Raw genomic sequence first — 13,740 nt, forward strand, 5'->3', positions numbered from 1 at the left:
TTAATTCTCACAAAACAAAGTGTGTAGGTGACCATTGTGCTTAAGGTATAGTTTGTTTCAGTAGAGTTTATCAAAAATAATTAACATGACAAATCTGTCAAAAGTAAGCCATCTGGCACCAGAATAGGCAAGTGGTGTTTAGGGAAGAATGCACTGCTCTGTGAGAATGCACTGTGAGAATACTGCTCACAATGGCGTGTAACATCATCATCAAACTGGAACATACCCATCGGACAAATTGATTAATAAGATAGAAGCGAGCAACCCGGGTTCATCACATGGTATGGCAGTGGGAGTAGAGGCGACAAACAATCTCTGGAGTCCAACTACTTGTCTTTAAATCCCAAATTCCAACACTTATTAGCAAGGTGGCCTTGGACTAGCTGTCTAATCAACTTATGCCTTAGTGTTTTCATCTATAAAATGGGCGTAAGAGTGCTTCTGTCATAGGCTGTTGTATTTAAATAAACAGAGTTTAGTACATGGCAGGCATGCAGTTAAGTGTTCACAAATGTTTAAAGGAATGAAATCCTCTAAGCCTGCACTTCGTCTCTAATTCTGAAGATGTCTCAGAATAAGTCTTCAGGGTTATGTCCATCTGATAGGCATCAAGGGGTTAAGGTGGTGTGGTTTTACACACTCTAGTTGTGTCTTTATTTGGAGGAAAAAATAACACCTCAAATCTGTTGCTTGCATTAGGATTTATTCTATGCTCCCTACCCCCCTTTCCTCCTAGGGAAACTGACTGGCTAAGGCAATTTAAACCCTAAGAGGCAGGTACTTTTGTGTATTAACTGAAGGTTGTGTGTAGCCAAAGTGTAGAGATCTGTGATGCAGAAAGGAAAATGCAATCCCTAAAGCATCTAGATAGACAAGGATGACAATGCGAATGTTGTAACAAGTCTGCTGCTGCTTGTCTGCATCTCTGGGAAATGACCATGGGGCACGTTTATGCGAGATCAGGCAAAGCTTACAGGTGCACTTCACTTCTACCGGAAGCTTTCCCTGACCTCCCCTAGGTGCACGGGGCTGCTGTACTTGTGATAGAGCCTGGCTAACTAGAATCATTTTAGTTCTTTTTCCTGTGCACACTTCCCAGCCTTCAAACAGGTTAGGCCCATGTGATTGGGTTCTGGTCAATGAAGAAGGGAAGTAGGAATATCAGCCCTTCCCAAGCCTGGCCTTAAAGCCTCAAGACAATCTTCCACATTCTCTTCCCATTACATGTTGCCTTGGACACCACACGTGGCAGCCTCACAGGAGGGGAAGAGCTTGGATTCCTGAGTCACTGCTTGGAAAGTTGCCAGGAAGCTCCTCTGAATCTTCTCCAGGCTGTGATGTGAGCTGGAAATAAAACTTTAGTGTTTTCACTAAAGTGAAATATAGGGTCTGAGAATGTATCATTGTTTTCCAATCTTATTTGACCATAGAAACCTTCTGGCCTGAGAATATAGGGTCAGAAGCTAGCTTGCACTACACTGAAATAAATCTCATAATTATTAAGATTACATGTGGCAATTTTGACACCACTCTACCAGCTCATTCTAGAAAATGTAGAGGAAAATACCGACAACGTGATGGTCAATTTTATGTGTCAAACTGATAGGCCATGGGGTGCCCAGGTTAAACATCATTTCTGGGTGTGCCTGTGAGGGTGTTTTCAGTTGAGATTAGCATTTGAATCAGTGGACTCAGCAGCTTGCCCTCCCCACTGTGGGTCCGCATCACCCAGTATGTTAGGATATAGATGGAGGAATCCCCACCCCGCCACTTTTTCCCTGCCTCACTGTTTGAGCTGAGACATTTCATCTCATTTTCTCCTGCCCTTGGATAAGGATTTACCATTGGCTTGACTGGTCCTCAGACCTCTGGACTTGGGCTGAATTACACCTCTGGCCTTCCTGGGTATCCAGTTTGCAGATTGTGGAACTTTTCATTCTCCATAAGTTTGTGAGCCATTTCCTCATAAAGAGTGTCTTTATATACTTATATCTTTATATCTCCATATATAGATAGAGAGACATCTCCTATTAGCTATTTCTCTGGAGAGTCACAGTTGCTTTTCCATCTCGCTGAACAAATCGGGGAGAAAATGTCAAGCCTAGTCTCTTTCCAATCACAAATACGTTGTCAGCTACTCTACACATCAATATAGCTGATTCTAGAGAGGTGTTTCAGTAAGAAATAAACACGAAATAACCAGATGTAACCCAGATTCATTTCAAGGCCCATGTTTTAAAATGTCCCTGGTAACACTAAAAGGCATGCCCCACTCTCTGAAGCTAGCTGCACTTAAGTGCTTTAACTTATTATAGTAAGTCTTGGAGTCTCATTTCCAATTAACAAAGGCTTAGCCAATGGTAGCTTATTGAATGAAATAATGTGGAGAGCATCCATTCTTAAAACTGTGGCCTTTAGTATTTTCGTATCCTACACCAATTTAAGATTTGATAAAATTTATTAACTTTCTCCCCATCAAACCACACATATAATCATTAACAACTGCACCATGTTTTAAGAAAACTTTTCGACACCTTGGAGCTCCAGTGGTGTATCGTCAAGGGTCCATGGATCCTGGATTAAAAGCTCATGGTAGGGACGCGTAGCTAGCCACCTGGATCAGTAGCAACGGTGTTAGAGTGGGTGTAGGATTGGGAATGTTAAAGACAGCTTGTATCCTCAGAAGAGCTACTGTTTGTTGAGTTCTGGCTAGATGCTAGACATTGTACTAACACTTGAATATAGTCTTCATAAAAGCTCTTGGCATTGTAATTGCCATTCTACAAAGAAACAGGCACAGGGAAATTAAGAAACTTGCCCTAGATTGTATGATGAGTAAGAGGTGGAGACTGAATTCTAACCAAAGTTCAGTCTTAATTACAGTGGGATACAGGATCTCACGGAATCTAAGTTAGATTTGCTAATACGTTGTTCTCAAGGGCGAGGACCATTTAGAAATCAACGCTTTTCATTCTCTAAATAAGCAAAATTAGAATTGAAGAATTTGTGTTCTAACCAAATGACAACAAGCGATTAATTTAGAAACACGATGCATGTGGCAAAAGTTGTTGAAAAGAGACAACTAGATTCCACGTTTGTATACGGCAACTACTTTATTATTTTCAAATGCAAACTCTTTGCATTTAGTTTGCTATTTTACAATTTTACAAACTAGGTATAAAAGACCATAAATAAATGACATAAGTTATGTGTACCTAAAGTTCATGAAGGGAAAACAAAATACCTTGACAAATTAAAACAAAATAGAAAAATCTCTATGTCTAACTCAAGAGATCACTCAAATTTTGGAACATGTCTGAACCAAGCATTGTTCTGTTAATTTCTTCTTCAGTATGAACTAAATTATAATATGCCTTATACATTCTAATTTTAACCACAGTCCTTGCATATTCCAACATGCTTGGAGTGATACAAAAAATAAATGCACTCTTCAGTGTGTACCAATGCTTGACGTTGTTTGGAGAATGTTAAAGAAGTGAAAATATTGCTTCTAGAACTTTCTTTTACTTGTCAGAATTTAAGTGTCTTCAGACAAATATTGAGGCTATAAGTGTGTATGGATTAATACACATATCCTTCACAGATTGAATACAAGAGGTCTCAAAAACACACACCAGCAGTGTAGTGAGCATAACTTTTCTTTAAAAGAACTTTTTAAAACACACCGAAACATTTCATTCTTAAGATTGTTAAAAATAATTTGGGGGCCAGCGAACACATGGTGAAGCTACTTGATTTGGTGCAGGGGAACAGCTTAATGCTGCCTAATGACTTAGCATCTGAGTATGACTTAGCATCTGAGCTCACTAGGGCAGCATTCATTCCTGGGGCTAAATACAGCACCTGAAGTTGGTCTCCTGCCCTGACCTCCGGGGAAAGAAAACCCACTCAGAGATTCAATCTCATTTCTTCATACATATTTTTTCAGGCATCAATGCATAGGCACATCCCTTTAGAAATATATTAAAGTCCCCAAAAAGGGGTGAATTAACTTTGTCACTCTGGCATAGTCATGAGAATACAATGCCATACACCCTGTCAGAATGTAATAAATATTTATTGATGATTTTCTCTACTTATCCAACAATATAAGGTTTGGAATCTTTTTTTTTTCCCCCATTTTTCCCTGATTTGATGTTATAGCTTATATAAATGGCCACAGTTTCTGCAACCATAGCTTAGAATAAGCAAGGCAGCCACTCCGATTATGAAAATTGGCAGTATGTTGGCTGGATTTTGGTATACATTGTCAGATCAAAACTGAATCTTCACACACTGGACCTCAGATTCCGGAAGGCTGATGCACTTTTGAGGGCCACAGAAGTTAGCTGCATATTCATAACAGTCGAACTTTCCGTGTAAATTGGGAACCTGAAGTTGCTTGAGGCCATTTCATCCCTACTATGCCAACCTCAAGAGTCACTGGCATGTATTTTTCTGTGATATTGGGAGACAAAGTATTAATCCAGGACACATCATCTCAAAGCCGACACACGCGTCTACGTTCATCTCCAAAAGTATATGAATTGCATATATTTGTTCGCATTCAACACGTCCATTTATGCAGGAAAACAAAGGCTACTTGTATTCCATTTGGGGTTACTAGACAAATTCCATCCCCTTCTCTCCCTCCACCAAGGAACTGGTGATTCAGATGAGGAGTTCAATCAGCATTCGTGAGTTTGATGATGGGTTGTCACCTGAATGGATTTATATTCTAAAATCACTCCACCGCTAAGGTGAAAATGCCTCTGTCCAAAGCTGTAGGATGACTTACTAAGGTTAGCGTGGCTGCTACAAAATACACTTATAGATACAGGACATTTAACACTTCCGGGTTGTCCTTCTAAGGGGATGGGGCACGGTTTCCAGGCCACTATCTCACGTGGCTCTTCAACTCAGAACTGGTGGCAAACCAGACCTCTCCACGTGTAGCATTCCGCAACATTCACAGGCAGGTCTAAGCATGAGGTTATATACTCACACACACGTACACACGCGTACACACACACACACACCTATGTACACACATCAAAAGAGATAGTCAGCTCATATTTAGTCTAGGAAAAAATATATTTATATCACTGCGATGGCACACCCTGGGTAAAACGTTACTTCAGCAATGCATATCGTAGGCAGCTCACAGGAACTGGCTTCGTTTTGTGTAGTGGCACCGGACCTGGTGTCCGTGGTAAAAGCTGTAGCCTTCGGTCACTTGCTGCCACACCAATGCAGCAGGGACATACAGAAATGAGCTATGGAAATACATATAAATAAAACCAAAGGAGCTGGGGAACAGGGGCTCTGCAGAGCTGGTGCTGCCAGACAGGACATTCCTCAGTGCAAATGGAGAACAGATGCTGAAGCTTGAATGTTTGCCATTCCTTTCACCGGGAAAGGGGATTTGAAAGTCAGAAATGTATTCTTTTCAGGAATGAGTGTTGTTTCATCAGCGTCTTTGCTCCAGAACTGGCATAGTAGAAGCAGAAGAAACACGTTTAGGAGGAACTGAGGAGGGTGTGTTCTGTTTGCTTCTGTGGGCTTTGTAATCAAAAGGAAGGGCTGTGAGGCCAAGATAGCAGAATGTACTCCCTGGAGAGAAAAGAACAAGACTTCAGACAAAACATCAACCTATCTCGCCAGCCAGTTGTCAACCCGTAAAAGTACAGAGAAGGCAGGATGGCTCGGTAAGGAGTCCAGGGAGAAGATCATAGATTCTTACTTTCCTCCTCTGAAAAAATGATAACTATAATAATAAAAATGTTTATTAACAGCTTCATTATTATAACTCAGAGTAAGATACTATTCATATCCCTATTATACGGATGACGATACGGAAACAGAGAGAGGTTAAAAAACCTGCTTGTGTTTGTACGTTCTGAAGTAGCAGAGCTGGGATTAGAATCCATACAGTCTGAGTGTACAGCCAAGCTTTACCCACTATGGAAACAGCCTTTCTTTGAAATAAAAATTCTGAACTGTTATGGTTCATTTGTGCAAGAAGGGCTTAGAGCTGCTGAAAGGATGCAAATGCTACTACTCTAAAAAGTCAGTTGTTCCAAAGAGGGAAATTGTGTATTTTAGGGACACATCTGGAAACATCCCAATCCACCAATATTCAACAATATGATTGAAAAAATGCCAGCTACGAAATAAAAAGCATTGGATGTTTTTCGTAAAGAGAAAGTAACTTCTAACCAATGGGAGTATCTAATTAGTAAAGGATCCGTGCAATCTGCATATAACAGGTAGAGAGAGGGAACCCGGGGCCATGGGCACAGTGAGGGAGGTCTTGGGGACTGAAGTCCACCAAGAGACAGTCGCAGCCGCCCCATCAGCCTAGATTCTAACAAGGCTGGCACAATGCAATGGAACCACTGTCCTCTCATTCATCAAATAATCAACTCAAGCCAAGAGAAGCGACTCCTCTTCTTTCCTTTTGATAACTTTCCATCAAGGTTGCTCTTGGACTATATCTTCCACCACAGTGGCCGTGTTTAGCTGTTGGTGGCCTCAAGTGTAGAGCAAAAATTCAGACCTAAGTGCATCTTATTACAGATAATTTTCCTTCTTTTATCAAACCAATGTATCTGCTCATTTTGTATATGTGCGTTGTTTATTGTGTGAGGGAGGTACATCAAATTTAGTTTCTTGGAGGTAAATGACCATTACTTAGACTTGTAGAAAATACTTTAGTCTACTTGGAGAAAGTAATAAAATTTTTGTATAAAATATTCAGATAGACATTACTTCTTAAGCAACTTAAAATTATAAATGTGGGTAAGGACATAACTACCAAGGTCTTCAGGTAGTCACTTGTAAACACCATTCATTTTTGACAATTATGAAAAAAAATGAAAGAAAAAGGATCAGATCTATTTTTCCAACTCTTCTCTGGAAATCAGTACTCTATCGAACATAGTATTTTAAATCTGAACGTGCAGGGATGCCATCAGACAGACATGTATTTACATGAAAGACAAAGTGAACACAAATTTGACCTTAGAGACTCTGAAGGAGAATAACCAACTCCATATGGATATACACACTTTTTGAAGGTGATTTTCTTTTGCTACTTAGAGGAGAAAGGGTCATCTCAAAAACATGCTTGTCCCGTTTGTGTCTGACAACTCCCTTCTTCACTAAATGCCTGGATATAAATATATTTGTAATATTCAGTGGGATATTTGGATACTCAGTGCGTATATGAAAAAAGTGTGGGAATGTGGAGGCTTATATCTAGTTGATGTCAGAATAAAAGGGAGAAAAATAAACCTTTTCTTCCTTGAATTCAAGCAACCCCTTTATCGTGAGGAATTGCTTGAACAGAGACCAGACAAAGCATGTGGTCTGTGTGGGATCAGGAGTGAAAGATGTGACTTTCATGGTGACTAAATAAACAAAAGCTTTGTTCCTTTGAGTCAGTCATGAACACATCAAAGTGTCTTTATCATGCAGTTCTTTTCATTGCAATGGGGTCTTACTTGTACATTTCACTCTCCCCAATTATGAAATAACAATTTCATACATTTCAAGGCTAAATAATACAGGAGTGATTTGATAGGTCTACCACCTTCTGTATAGATACACATCTACCCCCAAACCCTCATACATCCATTGAAAGTGAAGAAGCTTCATCTGGATAGCTCCCTACCGCTGCACTTCATTTCACCCCGCTCTGGCCCGCTGCAATAAAACGTTTGGGTTCACAAGTGAAAGATGGGTGAGTAACACTTGGGAAACCTTGGAGGAAGAGTACTCCTTTCTTCTGTGAAGTTCAGTGTGTTCTACATAGGAGTAGTTCATATACACAACACCACCATGTGTTAGGAAAGGTGTTATTGTTAAAGTGTCATTATCGCTAATTTACAGGTGGAGGAACTGAGTTATAAAGAAACACAGAGTGAACTTCCCACTGTCAACATTTCGGTTGGTTTTGGAATCCAAGTTGTCTGGATGCCAGAGTCTGGCTCCACACCCTGGGAAACAATACAAATTCCTGTTGTCCTCACATCTCTCTTTCAACGTGCATGACTTCCTGGAAGCAGTGGAGTTCCACTTTTACTGCTACTGGATATTATTTTAGACACACAGAAAGCCTTTTTTTGGTCTTTCCATTGGCCTGGACTCTAACTCAGACAATGTGTAAAAATTAAGATTCAGAAAGCCATCTCTGAATGCATTTCATATTCCACCTTTTCCTCAGTTCTCAACTGAATATTTCATTTGCAGAGATACCTGCTAAGATGTAACAAACCCACTCCAACACCGTACGTTACATTAACATGTTAGGACATCTTAGAATTGACACACTCTCTTTTTAAAAACGCTCTGCTTTGACTATGTTCAATGTTTAGAAAAATACCTCAAGTCTTAAGCTGTTAATTGTAAGAAAGCAAAACTTTTAATTATTCAATGTGTGCAAGGTAACATTCTCTTTTTACTCACAAGATAACACTATAATGCTACCTTATTTGAACTGGACTGTGGGGACTGAAAACAGAATATCCCACAGCTTTACAGAAGGAAAAAAAATAATTTTTTTTAAAAGCAAGCGAACCTCCCCAACATTTGTCAACTTAAAAGTTAAAACATGTTAAAACATGAATATCGAGAACTCCCCGACTTCAGCAAAAGCGGTGATAAAACAGAAATTCTTGGAGAAGTTTAAAAAACAAATTTCACATTCCTTCTGAACAGAAAAGTTTTCACAACTAATGTTGCAAAAAGGTTTTTACTAAACTGTCATGATTTGACAGCATCAAATTTAACATTCCTTGCTCTATAAGGATAAAACCAAGGGGGGAGAAAGGTCATTAAAATCAGCCAAGCTTTTCTTTAAAAGTGATAAAAATGGAAGAGTTAAAAATTTGTCCAGCCAAAAAAGTTAGGATATTTCCTTCTAGGAGTGAACAGAGTCATTTAAATTCACGTGTTTTAAGAAGAAATTCCGGGATTAAAATAGAAGTACCTAAGGCTAATGGGCTTGATGGATGAAAAGCCTATGTTTTTAGTAGGTCACTTTCTGATAATGAGTCAGTCAAGGTGACCTCCAAGTCTCACCATTGACATCTGGGTAAATCCTCCTTGGCTGACCCAGTTTGGTACAGGGGCTACTGGAGCAGGACAGGAACACTCCTGGGCATGTATCCGGAAAAACCACACTTTGAAAAGATACAGGCACCCAACGTTCATTGCAGCACTATTTACAATAGCCAAGACGTGGAAGCAACCTTAAATGTCCATCGATAGAGAAACGGATAAAGAAGATGTGGTGTGTGTGTATATATATATATATACACACACACACACACACAGTGGAATATTACTTAGCCATAAAGAGAATAAAATAATGCCATTTGCAGCAATATTGATGGACCTAGAGATTATCATACTAAGTGAAGTAAGTCAGAGAAAGACAAATACCATATGATATCGCTTATATGTGGAATCTAAAAAAATGATACAAATGAACTTATTTATAAAACAGAAACAGACTCACAGACTTCAAAAACAAACTTATGGTTACCAAAGGGGAAAGGGGTGGGGGAGGGATAAATTAGGAGGCTGGAATTAACATATACACACTACTGTATATGAAACAGATAACCAACAAGGACCTACTGTATAGCACAGGGAACTCTACTCAGTATTCTGTAATAACCTCTGTGGGAAAAGAATCTGAAAAACAGTGGATATATGTGTATGTATAACTGAATCACTTTGCTGTACACCTGAAACTAACACAACATTGTACATCAACTATACTCCAATATAAAATAAAAATTAAATTAAAAAAAAGAAGGAAAAAAATGAAACTCATGGAAAGACCCTCCAGTACTCCTTAACTGAAGCAAATTCTCCAAAGAATGGGGCACGTGCATGACCCAACAAGGTTAGAGGTTACTACCCAGTACCCCAAAGATGCTCAGTAGGCATCTGTGGCAGGAATGAAGGGCACCAAAGGACAAGAGGACCCTCATAGTATGAAAGAAAGCACAGCCAGTGGAGGTCTAGATGCCATCCTGACCTCATATAGTTCCTATTTCACTTCCTCCTGGAAGAACAGTAGAGAAGCCATACTGCTTTGGGTCTCCTCTCCCAATGTCAAGAGGACTGAAATCTTAAAAAAAAAAACCCAAACTACCTGATAGCCATGAAAGATATTTACTGCTCAGTGTTTCAAATAAAGTTTCAAAAAAAAAAGCTTTCATTGGAGAAGGACTCATTGCTGGTTCTTTTGCCTTACCTTGTAGATTTGGGTTTGCTTCTTTAAAGGAGGAAAGTATGAAACTTCCCTACACAAGATTGTCACAATCCACTATCCATAAGGTAGTTACGGTAAGTCTGTAGAGTCCCCAGATAAGACTTATATGGCACAAAGAAACAGACCTCGTTTGTCCAGGTAGGGGGTATGGTGCTTGGGTTTTATTATTATTATTATTATTATTTTAAAATCCGCTTTCCTTTTCTCTCCAGCCCCGCGTGTCTGCATAATCCACCAGGTGGCCCGAGCACCAAGCGGCAACACTGTGAGTCACGTGACGTTCACCTAGGTTTTATCCCCGGTACGAACCAAGCCTTAAAAGTTTAACTGAGTTCTTCAAAAATGGACATGGTCTTCATTCCAGTGAAAGAAGGATGGACTGTAATTTATGCCACAAACAAAACACTACGGTTGTAATTCCAAATGGAGAGAAGATCAAGGATGTCTTGGAGAAGCTCAGTGTCTGGCAGCAAATACGGCATTGAAACCGGAGGCAGTGTTCTATTTATATAGGTACATGTATTTTACAAATTGGTGATGGATGGATGGACTTCAGAGAAACAATTTGTTCCAGGTCTAATTCAAATGATGGTTGTCATTTCTGTAAGCCCCACAGTTTCAGCAATCTGTACACCAAGCAACACTGCAGATATATTTTTTTCTTTAATTTCAGAGGCGAAGACGAAGTAAAAAAAGTGCAGTTCTTCAATTAAAGTGCATGGATGAGGTAAACTAATTTCAAGAGTTTTGAGTTTATTCAATACTGGCTCAGACTGGAACCATTCTGCCGTGTATCTGCTGCATTTGGGTTCTCATTGCCTGGACACTGCTCAAGATCTTATTCTGGTGTGTGATAGCTGTGATGCCAATTCTGGCCAGGTCACTGTAAGTAGGGGGAGAAAAAAGTGGGAGAGGAAAACGTGATGAGGGCTGAGCATCTCTTTTCTGGGCTTCATGCAGACATGCATTTGAATCAGCCACGGTTAATACAGCACAACAAGGCAGGTGTATTAAAATGTTTAATTAAGCAATTGAATGCAACAATGTAGGTGCTTTATAGAGGCTGTGCAAAATTACACTCAGTCAATCAAAATGAAAGGCATTCCAGTTTTCTTTTCTTTTAAAAAATGAGTAGGATGCTTATGCAGCTCAAAGCAAAAGAAGCAAAATACTATGAAATCTAGATTTACCCTTTTGTGTTACATCGCTGAGTACTTACTCCTGGTTCATGTGCACTACAGCCTCTAGTGTGGTATAACCAGCAGCAGTGAAGTTATCCTTATACCGGTCCATTTTAATGGCCTGGAGCCAATCGCCCACCGATACCACGGTGGAGAATTCAGGGGAGCTTGGATCCAACAAGGCAGTGTTAGGTCTGGAAATGGAACGAGCAAGTGTAGACAGACAAGAATTATTAGAGAGACAGCCTGACTCAGAAGTCAAATGGTCTAAGACAGGCGAGGGGAACCGAAGCACCAAGAATGGGCTTTAGATGGAATCACCAACGTCAAATGTCATCATGTGATTTTTCGCCCCTAATTTCGTAAGGCTGCAAAAGCATGTCTCAATCACCCTATTTGTCCTTAACTTCACTTCCCACATTTGTTTTATGTGGCCCTCTTAATGCATTAAGGATCAGAGCAGGTCTTTTAACATCCTAGCCTGTGGTAAAGATTGGGGGAGCCCTTGTGGCTGAAACCAGCTCAGTCTTTGAAGGAAGGGTCCAGTCCCTTCCAGCATTGAATATCACAGACTTTAGTTCAGCAACTATGGAAACCCTAGTGAAGGATGAGTAAGGAAAACTGTGAGCTTGCAACCTGCCAGACTTGATGGAAGCAGAGAAAACAGCGAGAGTTCAAGTCCGGCATGCTTCCAGCCAGGTTTGCAGGCAGGCTCAGTGCATTCAAACAAACTTGGGACAGCAGGGAGTTAATCCTCTCTTTAATCAATGCAGCCTGACCAGCACGTGTGCCAAGACTGGCAGGAAGAATGGCCACTTTGATCACTGTTTGGATTGTGGAATGTGCTTCTCGTTTTCCCTTGCTGGGGCTCCTAAAAGAATCATTTCAACAAATCCCAAGCACTTCTTATTAACTTATTTATTAGTTGATGCATTTCTCAGGCCAGGTGTTTTACATTAGATCACTGTCAAGAGGGACTAGAGTTCAAGGCAAGTATTCTGTCATCCCTCACGATATTGATACACAATAAATAATGTATTTCTGGGAAGTATTTATTAAGAGAATTATAGTCATCTTCATCTCAAACTACATAATAATCATAAGGTAGACATTAACAGGGTATTTTATACCACCTTTATTATAATTACCTGTATAGCAACCTTGCTACTTGTTAAGTTCTATTTTCTTGAACTCCCTTTCCCTAGAAATTATAGAATGTGTTTGATCTTAACATTTTGACCTGATTTTCACCCTGAGACTACGCTGCTTGAATACGAACATTTAAATCGGAATTATATCATCACTACTGAATTTTCAACCAAAAAAATCCTTTTCTTGTAAAAACAAAATTAAGTCCCTCTAGTGGCTTAACTTTCTACATAGTAGAATTAATCCAATCCATTTTTCATTTTAATTGTTACCTAAATTACCTTGGTTCACATTACTTCTTTTTTTATATCGATATGTTAATAAAGACTTGCTTTATCAATCAGTTTTGTGTTCAAATAACAGCTTGTCTTTGTGACCTTTGTTTTTTTCTCCATTATTTCAATTAAATCCGATTTTCTGAGTAAAATGCTGCAGATTTTTATGGTAAGAATCATCGAGATTTCATTCTTTTCCCAATTTTGAGCCAATAACAAACACTGCCACATAGAATTTTAGATATTAGTGTTGAATGTTTACCAGGAATATGAATGAACAAAAACCAAAAGTTTGCATTTACTTCTAACTTTAAGCCAAAGCATTAAAAGGGCCACACGGAGGCTCTAGGTACCTGACAAGGTCAAAATGACCTTAGAATGAAAATACCCTTACTCAGTAATGAATGAACTCTAAGGGTCATTCCCAAGCTTGTTCTGGAAGTCTTTGTGCTCTTTGTGGAACAGTGTGACATTTGCCTCATTTTGTGCTGAATCACATACCATGTTTTACTACCTTCCATTATCAGCAAGCAGTAAGAGGCATCAAAGCTCTTAAGTACCGTCAATGAGAAAAATCTAGAAGTGAGAAAAGCGTGCCCAATTTGTTCTGTACTTCGGTGCAAATCACACATTCTACAATGTTAGCAACTGAAGAGTTTACACCAGCAGGAGAAGCCCCAAGTACCAAAGAACCTTCAGACAAAGAAACGTGGCATCTGTAGCTGGAGATAAAAAGCTGGAGGAGTTTTGGAATAAAAGAAACTAGCTTTTGGAATAAAAGAAACTAGCTACACCTGGAAAAGAGGCCGTAGTGCCATCTATTTTCACCCTCTGGGAGGAGAGAAGA

General features: G+C 39.6%; 1 protein-coding gene across 3 annotated transcripts in view; it reads right to left on the reverse strand.

The window, feature by feature from the left end:
- Positions 1–5,086: 5,086 nt before the first annotated feature.
- The window catches only part of EPHA4 (EPH receptor A4), a 142,000-nt gene continuing 133,346 nt past the window's right edge, over positions 5,087–13,740 (reverse strand). Inside the window, exons 16-17 of one of the 3 annotated variants that reach the window (XM_004262662.3) lie at positions 11,508–11,663; positions 10,963–11,171 (exon numbers count right to left, since the gene is read on the reverse strand). In XM_004262662.3, the coding sequence (XP_004262710.1) occupies positions 11,057–11,171; positions 11,508–11,663 (271 nt within the window). In that variant the 3' untranslated portion in view covers positions 10,963–11,056. Of the gene's footprint in view, positions 5,614–10,962; positions 11,172–11,478; positions 11,664–13,740 lie in introns of those variants that run through there. The other 2 variants (XM_004262663.2, XM_033426865.2) reach the window with 2 other exon arrangements.

The sequence above is a fragment of the Orcinus orca genome, chromosome 7 (assembly GCF_937001465.1).
Source record: "Orcinus orca chromosome 7, mOrcOrc1.1, whole genome shotgun sequence".
In the NCBI taxonomy this organism is placed as follows: domain Eukaryota; kingdom Metazoa; phylum Chordata; class Mammalia; order Artiodactyla; family Delphinidae; genus Orcinus; species Orcinus orca.